At 50.4% G+C, this 18,738-nt stretch overlaps 5 protein-coding genes across 5 annotated transcripts; 3 read left to right on the forward strand and 2 right to left on the reverse strand.

Moving 5' to 3' along the window:
• Positions 1 to 400: 400 nt before the first annotated feature.
• Positions 401 to 873, forward strand: TGAM01_v201698 (hypothetical protein; the record flags this gene model as incomplete). The annotated part of the gene is made up of 2 exons (XM_018807253.1): positions 401 to 641; positions 689 to 873. 2 exons carry the CDS (start codon positions 401 to 403, stop codon positions 871 to 873), a joined length of 426 nt encoding a protein of 141 aa, XP_018659587.1.
• A 4,522-nt stretch (positions 874 to 5,395) lies between these two features.
• TGAM01_v201699 (mitochondrial import inner membrane translocase subunit TIM21) lies at positions 5,396 to 6,302 on the reverse strand (the record flags this gene model as incomplete). The annotated part of the gene is made up of 4 exons (XM_018807254.1): positions 5,396 to 5,587; positions 5,649 to 5,703; positions 5,760 to 5,944; positions 6,036 to 6,302. The coding sequence occupies 4 exons, from the start codon at positions 6,300 to 6,302 to the stop codon at positions 5,396 to 5,398; spliced, it is 699 nt and encodes a 232-aa protein (XP_018659588.1).
• A 419-nt stretch (positions 6,303 to 6,721) lies between these two features.
• Positions 6,722 to 8,403, forward strand: TGAM01_v201700 (hypothetical protein; the record flags this gene model as incomplete). Its single annotated transcript, XM_018807255.1, has 5 exons — positions 6,722 to 6,796; positions 6,858 to 6,993; positions 7,052 to 7,235; positions 7,293 to 8,011; positions 8,066 to 8,403. 5 exons carry the CDS (start codon positions 6,722 to 6,724, stop codon positions 8,401 to 8,403), a joined length of 1,452 nt encoding a protein of 483 aa, XP_018659589.1.
• A 605-nt stretch (positions 8,404 to 9,008) lies between these two features.
• On the reverse strand, positions 9,009 to 10,430 carry TGAM01_v201701 (hypothetical protein; the record flags this gene model as incomplete). Its single annotated transcript, XM_018807256.1, has 3 exons — positions 9,009 to 9,861; positions 10,038 to 10,299; positions 10,418 to 10,430. 3 exons carry the CDS (start codon positions 10,428 to 10,430, stop codon positions 9,009 to 9,011), a joined length of 1,128 nt encoding a protein of 375 aa, XP_018659590.1.
• Positions 10,431 to 11,302: 872 nt separating this feature from the next.
• TGAM01_v201702 (hypothetical protein) lies at positions 11,303 to 13,008 on the forward strand (the record flags this gene model as incomplete). Its single annotated transcript, XM_018807257.1, has 3 exons — positions 11,303 to 11,692; positions 11,766 to 11,974; positions 12,045 to 13,008. 3 exons carry the CDS (start codon positions 11,303 to 11,305, stop codon positions 13,006 to 13,008), a joined length of 1,563 nt encoding a protein of 520 aa, XP_018659591.1.
• Between the last annotated feature and the right edge of the window lie 5,730 nt (positions 13,009 to 18,738).

Below are 18,738 nucleotides of genomic sequence, written 5' to 3' on the forward strand. Positions count from 1 at the left end.
TGCCTTTGCAGGTACCGCTTCTAGATTCACCTCTGCACAGGCACTAGCAAAATGCATAACTGTCAAGCGAAAATCGTCTGTGGCGAGCTGCTTCAAGATGGTCGCATTTTATTCATCCACCGCCCGGCTGGCCTGCTACGTTGCAATACTGGGCTGCTGAGCAGGGAACAGGAAAAAATTGAAGAAAAAAAAAAGCCCTGGAGCACGGTTTGCTGCATGGGGAAGACGTCGTTCAAGGAAGGTCAGGTAGGTATCTAAGGCGCACCTAAAAAAGGAACATGCCTCGCAGCAGCCAATCAATCGCTGAAAAGCGCAGGGCGTCAGCCCATCAAAGCAGACGCCCCTGTGGCTTGCCGGTACGTAGCGCCCATCTGGACAGGTACCGCGCAGACCCTGCAAAATGGCGCCTTGGCCGGACAAGAGCCGAAGTAGCCTTTGGGGGCCAGATGTGTACCTGCGGGATGCCCATACGCAAGCATCTGGTTGCAGCCACGTTCCTCAGCCTCGCAAAAGCGAAGCTCGCTCCAGCTCAGACTCGGCGAAACGGACGCAGCTCAACGACTCCAGCTCCAAACGCATCAACCTCAAACAAGCACCGGCATCCCTGCCCCGTCGTGCCAACACAGCACAGCTGCCAGTCCGTGCGAGCTGCATCGCCAGATGTACCTGCAACTCGCATTGCATACAGCCGCTAGTGCGCCAATGCTGGTATCTGCGACCTGGAGCCGTGCCTGGACTGACTCGGCGGCCGCAGACAAGGCCTTGTTCAATGCGATGCCATGCCATGCAAGGCACGCACCGCTGCCACCCACATTTGCATCGGAATGGGGGCCCGCAAAGAGACACCGCAACTTGTACTGCATTGCAATCTGATTCTTCACGTCTGCAACCCGCGAAAACACAAGGCCCATCGTACGAGATCCGCTGCCGCTGCGCCAAGTTGAAACCCCCGCGGGCCAACACCCAGGCAGGCCCAACAAATATCGAGAGCCGCAAGCGAGCCTCTCCATGCGCTCTGCACAGGATCAGATCATTGCCAGTATCATACAACACCTGCAGCACAGAGTTGATCCGAATGCTACCCCGTCGACGCGGCCGCCTGGTTTGCCGGCCATCCGCCAATTTGTGTATCGGCACACAGCCAGCACGATCGGATGATAGCGATCCACATGCTATATGACCATCTCACGCCTCATGCACAATATATTAAATCCGTCCCGGAGGCCACTATACTACTACTATATACCGTACTGTAGGGCACTATACGCCCGTGGATAATGCCAAGCGCCATGCATACTGTATTGTATGTACTCCGTACGTCTGCGTGTATGCGCAAATACATTTCAGGCCAAAATACGGAGTAGTGGGTTGCCTCAGTCTTCTCCCTGCTGCTCCACCACCAGTTTCTGATCCGCCTGTTTCTTTCTTCGGTCAATCAGTGGGCTGCGCTGAAATCGCCAGATGGTGCCTACTGTACTCCGTACGCACGCAGGGGGAGGAGAATAAACCCCCCTGGCGATTTCAATGCGCCGAAATCTATCCTATCGTGGGGGGGCTCAGAGAGGAGCAGGGCCAGCTGCAACAAACCCACAGCCGGCAGGGTTTGTAGCTACTGAGTCGATGTACTGTAGTTACTCCGTTACTCCTTATTCACTCCTCACCCGGTATGAGCTGAACATGAGCAGTACGAGTAATTCGTTTTTCCCCTTCTTCTGCACCTCCTCGGGGCAGACTGGGGGTTGCATCAATTACTCCGCTCCGACGAGCACTGGAGCTTGCCGCAAGAAGAAAATTGGATATGTCTTTTTCCCCCACAGTCTGTGGCGTCTCTCCCCCAGCTGCTGCTGCTGCTGCTAGGGATCTCATATGCGACAGTACGGAGTACGTACAGACCAGCATCTGGGCCTTTTTCACGCATGCCAACAAGGAGCCATTCTGCTGTAGCACGGGCAGCTATCATTATACAATCATCGTATAGCTCATTTATGTGCCATCTCATTTGAATGGGCGTCAGCTAACTCAAATGACCTCTAGCTCACAAAGCTAACGATATCACATCACCACCTTTCGGATAATGTACCGAGCCAGAGACGAGAGAAGAAAAGCCGTTTCTCAGGCATGTGAAAGTGCTACGAGCTAGTAGCTCCATGGGAGTATCTCCGAGATCTTTAATATGCTCGGCATAGTGCCGACATACGACCAAGGCTCCCTTCCATTCAGCCGGCTGTTTTGATGATGCATGATACGTGGTTTAAGCTCGGCTCTTTTCGCAGGAGAATTAAAAAAGAGATATTCCGTGAAGCTGGATATGAAGGAAACTCCATCGGACCGAGAGCGGCATTCAAATTCGGCTGGTTAACCGACCGAACGCCTTGTGCCAACCCCCAACGGCCCGGCAATTAAGGTTCCGAGCCCCAACGACCCCAGATAAGTTATTGTGATGTGTCTGGTTTCATTGCGTGATTGCTACTTGATTATCTACTGTATTGATATCTACCCAGGGGACACATGTACAATGTTCCACGTTTGCCCGAACGCTGTAGATGAAGCCGATACGCAAGCTGATGACGACGAATAACAAGTGGAATGATTGTCTCTAATACTAGCAATCTTCATAGCCTTCTATCTAACTCTCTAACATGGATGTATTGGCTAGACAAGACGAATATCATGAAGTTCCTGCTCCGTTGATAACCTCTGCAAAGCGGCTTATAAGCCCAACCCGATAGTTCCCGATCTCAGGTATAGATTGATAAGGAAACCTGATTCTGGAGGCTTGCATCATCCGTGCTAAGAAACGTAAGAGATACCTAATGATAAAATGGAAGTCTAGGCAGACATGTGAAAAAGAGAAAAAGTTCCCGCTTTCGCTTGGTCTCTCCGGGCGTTCCTCAAGACGTGATTTCGCTTTCAATTAATAGGTCCGAAAATCACGTCAAATGTGGCCGACTAATGGCTATTATTGGCATCAGAAGGAAGCAATGTGGGTTAACTTTGGCGCCGCTGATCTAAAATACTCAAAGCCAAAAACACAAAGATCGGGGAGATTCGCTCTTCGCCCTAAAGGAGATATACCGTCTTAGAATACAGTATAGATTCTTGACAATTTTACAAAGAGAATCCTGGTGGTTTTACATTACAGATCCCTGAAAACGCATATCTGGTTGCCATGAAACTTTTTATTTTTCCTCAAGTGCTGTAAGGCGTTACGGTTTCTTACCAAGTGGGAATAGTAAATGTCATGTCACTTTCTTGACGAGATACATTGGGATTTTTGACACGTTCTTTGTTTTGCAGGATGTCCTAACGATGAACTCTGATTTTACCTCGATTCAACCCTGGCTATGTGTCATGCATTGATTCGGACGATAGGTGGAGGGTGAGTGTAGTATACTTGTGAAGGCTTCGATGTTTGTACCTCTTGCTCCAATGCGAGGAAGTTTCCCGCCGTCGTATCGTCAAATGCCGACAATTAGATGGCAAAAATGATTTTGTAACAAGCTTCCTTGAGAGAAAGAACGAACAAGGACAGGGGCAGATCGTGATCGTTGAAGTTGATTAGCGGTACACCTTTTTTACTTTTTGTGTGTCCTCGCTCTCGTTTACGGGTGAACTTTCGTTGGATATGCACATTTGTAATATGTTTTGTTGTCTCTTTTAATTTGCCAGCCAATAATCATACTCATCTCACAATGCTGTCGGTTTTATGAGCCGCAATCTCGGCTCTTTTCAAAATGATGGGGGGCCAAGGGAGGGAGAGTGAAGCCGGAGGGTATTTCAAGATAAGCATATGCATAGCCTTCTAAACGGCCCAACTTGACACGTCTTCGATATCAGGCATTTCTGCCAAATCTCTAGCCCCCTCACTTTTACCTCCAAGGTTGATATTTGACAACGAAAAAGGGGGAGTTCCACATAACCTGCGTCTGTTGGTTGTGCCTAGCTGCATATCTTCAACCAACAAAGGGCGGCAGGGAGACTGCCCCAAGCGACAAATTGCATCAAGGGAGGGGGCCAAAAGCAACAACAATGCATACGAACTTGGCAAAGGACGACGCTGTACTCCGCGGGGCCCCGGGTTTTTCTGTCGACTTGCAGAAGGGGGCCATTGCTTCGCGTATCCCGCGTTGCTGCCCAGTTTGTCGGAAAGGAGAAGGTGTATATGGTATCACGCATGGCCGGAGCTGCAGGTCTGAACATGGGGGCCGAAAAAAAGAGACGATGAAACGAAGTTGCGTAGCGGCAGAAAGACACCGATAGCCGACAGGCAGGGTGACTCTGACAGGTACGGTGAGGCTACAACCAAACGAGAAGAGGAATAGAGAGAAGACGGCACAGGGAGGATGTGGCACATACTATGGGAAGATTGGGAAGCTGACGGTTGACGTTGACTTTGCCTGAGAGACGAACGGTAGGAGATTTTCGACCTGCTCATTCTGAGGGCCTACATGCTGCAGTGCCGGATGGTGTGAGTTGCAGTCGCGGTGACGAAATGGGTAGGTTATTCGCCCGGCTGAATAGTCTTTCTGCGGCCTCGTTATGCATATCGGCTCTATGCAAGGAGGTTACGGTTAACGAAAGAGATGAACGAGGAAGTTTCTCGACGAAGACGTGTCCAGAATGCGATGCTTGCTGATCTCGTCGAGTAGAATCTCGTCATCAAAAATTTGCCGGTGATGAGAAGATACTTCTTCGAGAACTTTGTAGAGAGAGCATGTCGGCAGAATGGGTGGAATCCTCCCAAATGAGATGCCTTGATTCTTCCTATTTGTTGGATAATGTGGTTTAGTAGTAATTGTTTGTAGTCATTGTTTGACCGGATTGACGGAGCTTGGAACCAACGCATGCAATGAAACTATAGCGATCTGCTGCATGTAGCATCGCAAAATAGTCTCTATTTAGCTAGGATGATCTGTGTTGATGCTCTGATGAGCTGAGATTGTGTATCACTGTGACGCTATAAGACCAATCCATATTATCCGGATCGTTTTTCGAAGGAGGATTGTAGTTGACTCTTATTTTGGGAAAAACTGTAAAATGAAAATGACAACGAGCCGTGGGAAACTCGATATATTGCATTCTATTCGGAAGTAATATACCGAAATAGACTCCGTTCAGCCGCTGCCAAAAACCAGATTTTCTGTCATGGAGTCAGATTGTTCCGGAAAGAATAGGCTGAACATGAGTCAATGAGCCTAAAGCCCATCGTCCAAGATATAGATGGATCATAACAGATGAATCATCTCGCCATACGCGTATTGCTATACAAAATCACTACCCAAACTTGGATCGATGAAGGCTGTCCTTTGGTGATACGCCTTTTCAGAGCCATCCCCTTGAGACGTGAGAGGAAGGCAAAACAACACCTTAGAGCGCCATATCCCACATATATTCCTTAACCCCATTTGACTCCGAAGAAGCTTACCGGCTTCTTCCCTGCCCGCGCGTTGGCAGTATCTGCATTTTCCAGATAGATCCTTTCGTGGCCCTTGACGTCCACGAATAGGTATTTGTAATCGTATTCGCTCTCACCACGAGGTATCACCATGTGGCATTGCACTACTCCGTTCCCTTTGGGACCCTCGACCTAGATATATACAGTATGAGTATTTGCGTATTGGTAATGGAGTTTTCGAGCCAAGACTTACGTAGAATTGCATCATGAGATGCTGATTGCCCTGACCGTCCGTCCTCTCGGTGGATCTTGACAGTTTTCATGTAAGCGTAAAGTTCTGTTTCCAGCTGCTTGAATTACCTACGTGATGGGCCGTGCTCTCCTCCATTTGTTGAACGTCTCGTCTCCGTGGGCCGAAATTTTGTTCGCATCGCCTAGGAGCTCAAGGCACCTGTGATCCTTCTTGATCTTATCGACAGCTCTGTTGAACTGTCTTGTCTTACTCTCGGGAGAGAAAACATCTGACCAAAGGAAATACGCCACGCCACACTATGCGCCAATGATCAATTAGCCTTACTAATTTCACGTAGATTTACAACTATTCAATAGATCAACAAGGGCATCTTCATATTGCACGTACAGTAGCGACCAGGCCGACTATAATCATGCCAAAGTTGTACGATTGCTGAGTTGCCCTCGCCGCCTTCTCAGCGGCAGATAATTCACTCCATGGAACAAATCCGGTATCGTTAAACGGCGTGACGCTCCTTCGTTTGGGCTTTGGCGTTGCGGCAGCTCCAAGCCCAGTCTGGGTCGCATAAGTCCGCGCAAAAAGCAGGCGGGTCGTTTGTCTGATTGTGGAATTGGCGACTCGAATCGCCGGAACTGTAGTTGTTGGTGTCATCATGGCGGCTCCTCGGCTTCCATCTTACCGAGACAGCTCGCTTAGATGAGATCGCCGCAGGGTAGCAAAAAGCCAAGCGAATCTGAACAGCAGAAGCTTGATATCCAACAGTGAAGCTTTCACAAGCAGCAATCGCTTGTAGTAGTGCTCGCATCTTGCGCGCCACCGCCCTCGGCAGAAAACCCAAGTGGGGAGACCGCCTAGCTAGAATGAGGTTAGCGGCTCCAATTATGCCACTTTACCGCATCGCCAAATGGGCTTTGGGAGTCTCCTTAATAATAGTTATCCCAATCGTGATTGCACTTCGTCCTCTCTGCTCCATCTCGACGCGGTCGCTGTAGAGACGAATAGTACGACGGGTTCTAGACATATCAGTAAATACTCGGCAAGACTCGAATCGGATCCAGCCGCCGCCTGCCACGATGAGTGCCCCCCTCGCGACCAAGCAGCAATCGCTGAAGATCTTCGAGAGGTTGAAGACGAAGCCAGCGAACAAGGTATGGAACGCAGTGAACGCTGATTAGAACCGAGTAACTAAACGCGCCGTCGTCCCTATAGATATGCTTTGATTGCGGACAGAAGAATCCTACCTGGACTTCGGTTCCCTTTGGCATCTACCTGTGTCTCGACTGCTCAGCGAACCATCGCAACCTGGGCGTTCACATCTCCTTCGTGCGATCCACAAACCTCGATCGTATGTATCCCGCAATGCTCTCATCATAACAACGCATTTTCTGACTTGTGCTCTCCAGAGTGGCAATGGGATCAGCTTCGAGTAATGAAGGTTGGCGGTAACGAATCTGCGACCAAATTCTTCCAGCAGAACGGAGGCACTGCGGCATTGAACAGCAAGGACCCCAAGACCAAATACCAGTCGAACGCGGCTACTAAGTACAAGGATGAGTTGAAGCGACGTGCGGCGCGTGATGCGCTAGAGTATGCCATCCCGAATGCTCCGACTGTATAAATACAGATCTCTAACCATAATGCTAGATACCCTGAAGAAGTTATTGTCGATGGCCTCGAGGCTGATGGCAGCTCCACCCCTGCCGGAGAACCTGATGATGATTTCTTCTCATCTTGGGACAAGCCTACGATTAAGAAGCCGACGCCGCCTTTATCACGAACTGCAACTCCTCCTGTAGTCGGCCGTACCCCATCTCCATTCCTCAACGCCGGCAACAAGGACGTTCCCCGTGCCGCGTCCCCTCTATCAAAGACAGATTCAACCGAGTCGAAGCCTGCAGCCAGCCGTGTCACCACATCTGCTGCTTTGCGAAAATCCACCCCGTCCGGCGGCCCCAAGAAGGCCAACATCCTTGGTGCCAAGAAGGTGCAAAAGCTGGGCGTCAAGAAGGTCACTGGCGATGTCATTGACTTTGACGAGGCGGAGAAGAAGGCCAAGGAGGAAGCAGAGCGTATCGCCAAGCTGGGATACGACCCTGAAGCCGAAGAAGAGCAGGCCGCAAAGACCACTGCCACTTCATCCGCTGCTGCCATTATTTCCCCAACCCCCATTAGCCCAGCTCCTAGCTCGCATACACGACAGAAGTCAAATGCTGAAATGGAGCGATTAGGAATGGGCATGGGACGTCTCGGATTCGGTCAGATTGGCGGTGCCAAGGCCGCTGCGTCTGCTTCTTCTGCCTCTTCTGCCAAGAAGAATGCTGGTGGTTTCGGCTCCGTTGGACCTGTAAAGGCAACTGCAGCTGGTAAGTTTTGTCCTGAAGAACTTGATTATCATACCCTAACTCTTGTTTCTATAGATGAATCCGAGACATTTGCCCGTAGCAAATTTGGTGCCCAAAAGGCCATTTCGTCTGACGAGTTTTTCGGCAAGGGCTCGTATGACCCTAATGCTCAGGCTGAAGCCAAGACACGACTTCAAGGATTCGAAGGCGCTACGGCCATTTCCTCAAACGCTTACTTTGGACGACCTGAGGAGGAAGTGGAGGAAGATTACGGTGATATCGAGACGGCTGCAAAGGACTTTGTGCGAAACTTTGGAATTACAGCCGCTGATGATTTGGAGAACTTGACTAATGTCATTGGCGAGGGTGCTTCAAAACTACAAAGTGCTATCCGATCTTACCTCGATGGTTAAGTGCCAGATACCCAACGCTGGTTCGAAATTGGGGGAATAAGGGTACATACATTAACATCTTGATTTCTTTGGATGAAAAATTTATGTTACAGGATGGGAAATGATGTGAGATGACGGAAGTGAAAGGCTATAGGGGACTCAGATGGTGTTGGAAGGGAGGGGGGAATCTACATGAGAATGGCGCAAATTGTAATGTCAAAAAGCTGACACGAATAGACGTGGAGTCTTTTTTCTCTTTTTCTTAATCTGCTTCTCTGTTTCTCTGAATATATATGATTAGCTCAAGCTACTGTTCGTAGTCTACGTGATAATAATGTTGCCCCAATTGGAGTATCTAGATGAGAGTCACGATGATTAAGAGCAATGATCAATTACTTATTGTTCAAATTATTATTTTAGAAAATATTTGTTTTTTTTATATTTTTGTTTTTATTGTATTGTTACATAGTATGCATGTAATTATCAAAACCTGATATGCTACCTGTATAGTCTACATGACATGACGTGGCATGAAACAATAAGAGAAGAAATGCATTACCAACAGGCTTCATTGAAAACAAACCCCAGCAATATATAAGGAAAAGATGGTCTTGATATGTTTTTTTTTACAACTTGGATTGAGCACCGACGATGAGCTGGTTGCTCTTCTTCAGTTGGGCAACAGCATCGTTGACGAGCTCATCGACAACAGCCTTGGCGGGCTTCTGGACGTTGACAACGGCAGCAGCCTTGCCCATCAGGAAGGGGCGGAACTGCTCCAGAGGATCGTCATCCTCGTCGTTGTTGGCCTGTTCGGCGGTCTGGACAATGGAGGGCTTCTCGCCGCCGTTGAGGACCTTGTCGAGATCGGCCTCGTAGGGGATAGTGCCCTTTGCGGCGAGCTCCTTCATCTCCTGCTGGCGGTTGGTCTCCCAGTCGTTGATGTAGGCATTGTTGCGCACGCGCATGGGCCGGCCGGTGAAGATGATTGTGCGTACGTTGTCGTCGTGGCCGGCGGTGCGGACGGCGTCCTTGTGGGACTTTGGCGCGCCGGCCTCGTCGGTCAGGATGAAGCGGGTGCCGACCCAGACGGCCGAGGCGCCCATGACGAGGGCCGCGGCGAGCGTCTGGCCGTTGCTGATGCCGCCGGCGGCGATGACCTGGACGGGGCCCTTTGTCAGGGGCGACTTTGCGTTGCCGACGGCCTCGACGACGGCGGGGATCAGCACCGTCGTCGGGGTGTCGCCGGTGTGGCCGCCGCCCTCACCGCCCTGGGCGCAGATGATGTCGGCGCCGACGTCGAGGCACTTTTGGACGTGCTTGACGTGGCCAATCATGTTCATGTACAGGATGCCGGCCTTGTGCAGCTTCTCGACGATGGGCTTGGGCGGCACACCGATGGCGCAGACGAACAGCTTGGCGCCGGACTCGATGATGATGTCGACGAGGCCATCGAGCTTGCCCTTGGTGTAGTCGTAGCTATTGGGAAGTCTTGTTAGCCTCTGTGCTATACACGTTCTCCGATTGTTTTCTTCCACTTCTTTCATCGCGGCATTCCGCGCCGACGCTGACCGAAAAGACCGATTTCAAAGCATGTGATTATTGATAATCGGGGGTTGGTGGCGTTTTTTTTCTTTTTGGGGGGTCAGGCTTACTTTGTCTTACGGGCGTTTCCACCGACCTGGGGGAGAAGCAGGTCGACGCCAAAGGGAGCGTTCTTGTCGTTCAGGTAGCTCTTGAGCTCGGCAATCTGCTCCTTGAGCATGTCAGGAGTGTAGCCGACGCCGCCGATGACACCGAGACCGCCGGCGTTGGTGACAGCCGCCGCCAGCTTGGGGCCGGCAGCGACGTTCATGCCAGCCAGCAGGACGGGGTGCTTGATCCCGAAAAGATCGGTGATGGGAGTGCGGATCTGCTCTGTTTGTGCATGCCATGGTTAGCCGTCTCTGTCTGTCTCGATTTTTGCACATTCTACACGCGACCTTGGTGACGTCGGCGAGTTTTGGGGGACAAGTGGCAAGGCAGCGGAACTTACGAGGAGAAGCCATTGTGAATGATGTTTTCTAGTCTCGCCGGGGAAAGGGTATCAGGGGAGAATAAAAGAAGAACGATTTGGAATGAAGAAGAGAAGGAGAAGGAGAAAAGAGGGAGAATGGCGGAGGCAATTCCCGCTTAAGAATAATATTTTAGATTCCCGGCCGAGAGGGGACCCCGAGCGCAGACGTCGTTTCGGAGCATCTCCATCATTTGACCCTGACGAGCCGAGGCTTGGGTCAGACGCCATGACCAATGGAGGGCTAGCCTTGCTTGTGGATCTGGGGAAAAGATGCCGAGGTGCGTGGCTTAGTCATCTGCCGAGAGAGAATTGCATGAGGAATTCATGGATGATTTGAGCATGAGCTTCGCAACGTGGTATGTACGCTTGTTCTATTTTGCGGGGAGGTTAGCGCTGCGTATTCCCCGGATTTCAGGTCGATGTGAAACGTCCTCTATGCGCAAAGCTTTGGATACTTTGCATGAGATGTGATAGCATAGGTGTATATAGACACATACATACATACATAGGCCTTATGCTGAGTGCTTCTGAGTTCCCCCTCCTCGGCATCGCGTGGCTTAAAAATGATTAGTAGCCGGAAGCGGAATGCATCGATCAAGTAAGTCTATTGCGGAGAGAGTTTTGCCATTAGCATCAGCATCAGCAGTTGACCGAGGCATCCAATGTGTCAAGCTGAAGACGTTCCTTAGTGGCTTCTAGAAACGGGCCCACTTTCGGACTCCAGGGTAGGTCGCATCGGAAAATTTAGAACCACCAAAATCTCGGCAGCCTCAACAGCTCCAGCTCGAATGGCACAGCAGCTCTAGTTTGCAATTGCCACCCGAGTTCAGCTCCTCTTATGGCAGCACAAGATCGAGCCGCAAGATGAGATTTCACATTCAGCACCACGCTCCGCTGATGAGGGGCCTGCGCAGCTCTGGCGTGCGCAGCTTCCACTCGTCGCCGCAGAGTCACTTGGCCAACATCCACCGGCCAAGGGCACGAGCTCCAGCAAAACGAAGCTCATCACCATCCTCATCAGGCACACAGAGTCGATCTCACTCAGGGTGTGGCTGTCATCCTGCTGCTGCAAACCATACCAAGACCGCATACATTGCCTTGGGAAGCAACCTTGGGGATCGCATATCAGAGATTGAAAAGGCATGCAATGAGATGAACCGGAGGGGCATTCGGGTCAAGCGAACCAGCAGTCTCTGGGAAACAGAGCCCATGTATGTCACAGATCAAGATCGTTTCATCAATGGTGCTTGCGAGGTGAGACTTGTACACCGATTGGCTACTGTTTGTGTCAAGACCGACTGTTGCTGATCTAAATACGTACTCCAAGGTTGAAACTGAGCTTGAGCCTCTAAGGCTGCTTGATGAGCTACAAGCCATTGAGCGGGACATGGGTCGCAACAAAGTGATTGACAAAGGTCCGCGCAATATCGACCTGGATATCTTACTCTATGGCGATGAAAAGGTCCAGCACGACAGACTCAATGTGCCACATATTGGTATCCCTGAGCGCGAATTCGTCCTGAGACCGCTGGCCGAGTAAGACAACTCATCCTCATCCACAGACATCTCATGACTGATTATGTTTTTTTTTCCTTTTGTTAATTAGATTAATTCCATCAAAGCCGCTCTACGCGTCGCAGCCATGGAAGCTTGTCCAGGATTACCTCAATGACCTCACTCCTGGCGAGCCCCTATCATCCATCACTCCAATGTCTTCAGCGCTGGCACCACTCACACCCCTCGTACGTAACAGAAAAACTAGCGTCATGGGGATCCTGAACATGACGCCTGATTCTTTCTCTGACGGCGGCCGCAACAGCCTGGAAACTCTGTCCAATACCGTCAGAGATCTTGTTCGCAACGGGGCATCCATCATTGACGTGGGCGGGCAGTCGACGGCTCCTGGACGCCCCGAAGTATCCGCAGAGGAAGAGACTTCTCGGGTCGTGCCCGCCATCGAACTCATCCGCTCCATACCGGAAACCCGTCACGTCGCCATTAGCGTCGACACCTATCGCGCGTCTGTCGCTGAGAGGGCCATTGCCAGCGGGGCCGACATTATCAACGATGTTTCCGCCGGTACCCTCGATGCTGAAATGCTCCCAACTGTGGGTAGACTTGGGAAGACCATATGCCTGATGCACATGCGCGGCACTCCACAGACCATGACCCAGCTCACTTCCTACCCAGAGGGCCTGGTGCCAACCGTTGCGGCCGAGTTACTTGAGCGCGTGGCCGCAGCCGAAGCAGCAGGTATCCGAAGGTGGCGGATAATTCTCGACCCAGGGATCGGGTTCGCGAAAACGGGCGCCCAGAACCTGGAGCTGCTACGGAGCCTGGAAGAGCTCAGGGAGTGGCCTGGCTTACAGGGCCTGCCGTGGCTTGTTGGCACGAGCCGGAAGAGCTTCATCGGCAAGGTGACTGGAGTGGACGAGGCTTCGCAGAGGGTTTGGGGCACGGCCGCGACGGTGGCGGCGGCGGTTCAGGGGGGAGCGGATGTGATACGCGTGCACGATGTTCGGGAGATGGCCTTGGTGACGACCATGTCGGATGCCATCTGGAGGGCTTGAGCTTTCGAAATGTGAACCTGACTCGAACTCTGGGCTGCGTGTCTATTACTACTTCCTTCTCGACTCCTTCGTCTCCATATCTTTTGACCTGTCTCTTTGGTTTCCCCTCCTCCCTCTTCTTTCGTTTGGTCTAGATGGCTTCGTTTTTTCGCCATGACCTTTTACTTGCTCCACACCTATTTAACAGGGGGTATCATACAACGCAGACCAAGCATGATGCTGGCCATCCAGACGCAATGGACACATTTGGATATCGGGTAAAATACGTCTGCCCCTGGTATCTTGATGCCTCAATCTATCGTTATCTGGGAAAATTACTCGACCTTCCTCGCCGGTGGGTGGCATACTCCATTCGCAAGTTTTTCGGACACATTATTGAGCCGGGTTCCTTGTCATACATAACGCTTGATCCCTGAATCGTGTGGTAACAATGAAGCCTTCGGAAAACAGCCCTCTCAGATGTACCGTCGATCACCGGTGTGGACTTGCAGCTCGTGCAACCCCAGGAAACCTGAAGCTGATTACGATCATTAGGGGGGACAAGTAGCAAAGGGAATGCAGTGCAACCAGCCCCCCCGATAGCCGGGGCTTTTATTTTTATTGTCCTGACGCTATGATATTCAGGCTTTCTGACCGGTGATCCCCCTATCCCCTCCCCCCTCCGTTGCTGAGATTCGATCCTCGTGTTGGGCCGGAATACCTTGCCGGGTGACACTGCAACAAAGCCATCCGTATGGCTTGCTGCGTGGTTTTCGTTGTGCATGTACACACATATATGCAAAACACGGGCGTTACACAAACATCGCATCTGGCGACAACGGGCTACGGCTACAGCTAATGTGGCGTGACTGATAACAAACAAAAAGATGGCTCCTCGTTCGTTGCGAGGTCAAAAAAAAAAAAGAAGCGATTCACAAGGGGTGGAGCTTCCATGTACAGCTACAACACCACCAGCCAGACGCTACAAGGGGAGTACCTACATTCAGCGAGTCATATGCAAGGTGGCATGCAGGGTCGCAACACGTGGATTTGGGTTACCCAACGGTATGGCTGCAACAAGCGAGTCAGGCTATCCTCCATACGATGTACATTAACGCAAATCAATGAAGAGAGCGAACGAGCGGGCCGCCTAAACGAATGGGAAAAGAAGATTGCATGAAAAAAAAAGAAGAAGGATGGGGAAACCCTCCTGGTCAACTCCGCAAGGCAGATATGCTTACTTGAGACAATTCACTACCCCCCTTCCTCCGGCGTCTTTTCTTCTTCGTCGTCGTCTCGTTCTCTCCTTCGGCCATGCCTAGCCGCTACTACACACGCCCTCCCCCCCTTCTCTTTGCTGCGGCTGACTCCTTTGTGAATAACATCTCCGTAGACCGAACTGCTGTGGCACTTGATCCGATTGCGGACGTAACAGTAGATGCACCTGTAGGGCTGATCCGGCAAGCAAAAAAAAGAAGCTACAAAACTAAAATAAACTGAAACTGGAGAAAATATGATATGTGAGATAACGAAGAACTAGGGAGCTGAGATGGCCTTGTGCTATGTGCTGTCATGGAAATACCTTGGTAGCAAATAAACCAAACAAAGTGATTAAACGGGCATTTTCGGTGAAAGCGGACATAGGGAACGAATAGTATATGCTATTCAAGCTTAAGACCGACGGAGGGGGAGCCTAAAGCTGGCGCAAACAAAGGAACATGCCATGGTGTTTTCTCCTCATTTGCCTTTTGTTCATCATTCTTCTGAGTTCTTATTACATCATACGACACACACGCTGTAAGCCCATACCAAAAGGACTTGTCCTAGAGGAAGTGCCATTTCTAGGCATTGCCATGTGAGACATTGCCAACTAGGATAACGCCTAACAATTTCATAGTCGCCAATGAGCCACCACGCAGCCTTGCTGTTTAGCTCACATGGTGTATCCTTTCTGCGGTCGTCGGTGATAGTCCGTCAGTCCGCTTCAGGTACTTCTCTCGGGATCCTCTACCGGATCCTTCTCCCTATATGCTCCCCTCCCCCCTTTCCCAGTAGGGAAAAGAAACGAAAAGAATTGAAAAGAAGAAAAAAGGTAAAGAAAGTAGTGGTGTTTTCTCCCGGTTTGATGGCCGACCCTGGAAAGATCCATTGTATGTTTGCTTTTTCATAGGCTAGCCGTGGGGTCGCAGCAATAGGAGGCCAAGCTTGTAAATGTACATGGCAGTGCAAGTAGTACTGATGGTAATACTGTTTCGAAATTCTTCCGATCTCCGACAAAAATGCTGTGCTGCGGTTTCCTGTTCCTTGTTTTCCTCTTTCTTTGGTTTTCCTCGCCGGTACTTGCAGGCGATCATCATTGAAAATGGTTCCCTCTATGAATAACATCAAGACAAATGAAGTTATCATCATGTTTTGTTTTCTTGACTCTTCTTGTTTCTCATTTCCACATCTCGTTTCTTGACAGGAGGTGGCAAACGATGTCCTCATATGCGGGCTCTGACATAAATGACCTGATGCCACAGCACGTGGGGGCATGTTCCCCAAAACTTGGATTTTCCGAAGGAGGGGGGGCGTACGGCTATTAAGATAATGGGCAAGTACAAGGAGATACAGCCAGGGTCCAAAAGCACATGCTAAGCCCTTCTTGCGAGCCCGTACAGTAATGGCCTGCCCCAGAAGCCAAAACTGGATGGAATACATCGGGGTCTGGGGGCTCGTCTAGGGGTCTGCTGCTGCAGGGCGGATCATACCAGATGCACTGTATCTCTTTTCTCCTTACTATATTGTCTCTTTTGTCACGCGTGGATCTCGCCTTGCAGCAAGAGTAGCTGTCGCAGCGGGGAGCTGCTGCAACAGACTCGCATCGTGGCATTTGTCAACCAACTAACCCGGCAATGCATGGCCCTTATTGCCGTAAGTTGTAGCCGAGCCCTGGGCGGAGGACGGCAGTGAACCGACGAACCCAACCCCATGCTCGACGCCTGTGAAAGGGTCGGATGCATCTTGTCCGAAGACCCTGCGAGAAAATGTTTGTTCGTGACGAAGCATCGTCTGTGCTCTCACTACGAGGAGACTAGTGCTGGTTGATAGTAGCAGCAGTGGCTTTTTCCCCGGCGTCGAAAAGAGGGACGGGCCGGGTCGAACTATGGGTCTTGGGGAGATGAGATGGGGCTCCATGCTGTGCGGCGTCACTAATACATAGCAGTGCTAATCAATACAGTGCTGTTGTTATTTGCTCGTTCGGGCTGTGAGCGTAAGCCTGCTTCATGTGCAACACCGTCTCTGTCGACCACGCTTCGCTTGCCCTTCGACGCTGATTGTCGTCAATGGTAGCTGGAAGAGCCCAATCTCAGTCTAGATACTATGTATCATATCATATTATCATATCATATTCTCGGGTGTGGGCCGAATAAGCGACGCAGCCTCCCGCAGACATGACGTCTTTCCGCCTTGCGGTATGATGAAATATTCTCGCCTATGCACGCTGACGACCATGATCCCAAAGACTTGGAGCGGGAAAAGAAAGTGAGCTTTACAAGCAACATTAGGGTCAAGCGAGTATTAATATCAAGCCACCCGCTTCGATTTAGCTGCAGACGAAGGGCCTAATTAGCCAAAGCCACATACGCGCTTCTTAGAAGTATGTTTATGCAGGTTTAGAACTCTGCAGATTGCATAGATAGACACGTCTGCGAAGTGCAGGCATTCGGCACTTCAGGTGAAAAAAAGGCGAGAACAAAGGGAGTGCGCTGAAACTGCTCTCACCATTGCACAGGACAATAAGGCGTGTAAACTGTCCTCGACCGGGGGCGTACAACTAACTCAATGGGGCAAAGGCGACATGAGTTGGCCTCCCACAGACGGAGCATGTGAATTGGAAGAGCATAAGAGAGAACAATAGAGGTGCTTTCATATGGAAGCATGCCGGTATCACAGCGAGCCTGGCGCGACAACTACTATTTTTAATAAGTAGTACTACTAGTAGTGCTTCTACTAGTATGGCGCAAGTCCGAGGACCCTTGAGATGTTCAGCCGCATGTCCTAAAGCAATTTCCCGTGGGGGCTCCCATAACAGGTACATACATACCTTCTTCTGGCGTATACAACGCTGCAAAAGCTCATGATGAGAGCCACAATATCAATTTCCAGTCGTAGTGTTGGAGCTGGGGATATAACGTTTCCGAAAAATCAGTCCATGGTAGAGAAGAGTCTCGGAGGCGCCCAGAACATGTGCGAGAAAGTGCTGGCAGCATTAGAATAGATTGCCCACGTCCAATAGCATGCTGTTATGCGGCACTGGGTTCTCCAGGAGGATGCAAACTCGTGTCTAATGGCCCTATAAAATCCATCAAGTTATTGGATCTCGGGCATGGGACACTTTAGCTCCAGCCCGACGATGAGAGAGTCCACCCGCAGATACTATTCTCGTAAAGCGTGTCATTAAGCCAAGTAGGTGTTCTGTGCATGGATCTTATCGGTGAGCGTGGGATGAAATTGCGGCATATGCGGCCATTGACATTGCTCCACGCCGAGATCGTCGCCGTGCGTCCACTCCGACATTCCATGGCTTGCGGCTGGCCGTTCACCGTGGTGGTATCGTCCCTCGCTTGTGGCTTCGGTTAGAGGCCGGCGGCTATACGCCATGTTTGCAACTCGCATAAAAGTGGCTGCATGCTGCATTAGCATGCTCGCTTGTCAATCCACACTCCCCTCTTGCGCTTCATTGGAGGCCATCGTATGTGGTGTAGAGAGAGAAGAAGCTCAGCTAGCAATTGTGCTGAGCATAGAACAAGCGTAAATCAAATCTCAGCTCTCTCATGTGTGAGCTGGCTGAAGCAATATCGGCTAAGGAGGTGGATAAGATATTTCCTAACACCCTGACACTCATCCCGCAGGCACAATACTAGTTTATTGTGTAATCATGTTCATTCATAAAATGGACTGGCCTATCGTAATACTCGAGGGGGAATTGATAAAAATAAAAGAGAAAAGGAAAAAGTGCACTGACGGTGGCGGTACGACAAGTATGGAGCACTCCTCAGCCTATGCAGGGCCAGGCTCTCCCTATGCATGCTCCCCCTCCTTTGTAATCACTCCGCTATCATTATGCCAACGCCACTGTGATGCTCGCATATGGGGATCCTGGTACCTGGTCAGGAGAATAATCACATGGCATTATAGCCCGCCGTAATATTGGCTACAGCACGCGGTGTCCTTCGAATAAGGAAGCGGCAGTATGGGGAACCTAGAAGAAAAAGAGCAGAATAGTCATAGATGCAAGAAGAGCGAAAGAATTGGTGCAAAAGAGGAAACAGAAAGATTGTCAAGAAACCAAAATACATCGTAATCGAAAATAAAAATAAAGATAAATATTAAAAGAAAGAATCCACAAAGTAGAATCCAATCTGAAAGAATGTCAGAAACAAAAAAAAGTCCAAAATCCAAACCCGAATCTCCGCACCGTCGTTAGTATCCAATCCTGATATCCCATGCGTTGCCGCATTCATCCAGCCCAAAAGACCAAATATCACTTCCTTTGCCCTCTCTGGCCAAGACAAGGCCGAGGGATGAATCTATTCCAAGCAAAACAATTCTCTTTTTCTCTCGCAAAAAAGGATTAGCCGTAGCGTTCAATGTGTGTCCTAGATTTGCCGGAGCCTGCTGCTGTCGACACGAGCCCTGCGGCCTGTCCAGTCACGTATAGTTTTTCCCGTATCCCCAAGCTCCCATTTCCCAAGCAAATGTCGCTTT

This window comes from Trichoderma gamsii, assembly GCF_001481775.2.
Source record: "Trichoderma gamsii strain T6085 chromosome Unknown Scaffold_4.2, whole genome shotgun sequence".
Classification (NCBI taxonomy): domain Eukaryota; kingdom Fungi; phylum Ascomycota; class Sordariomycetes; order Hypocreales; family Hypocreaceae; genus Trichoderma; species Trichoderma gamsii.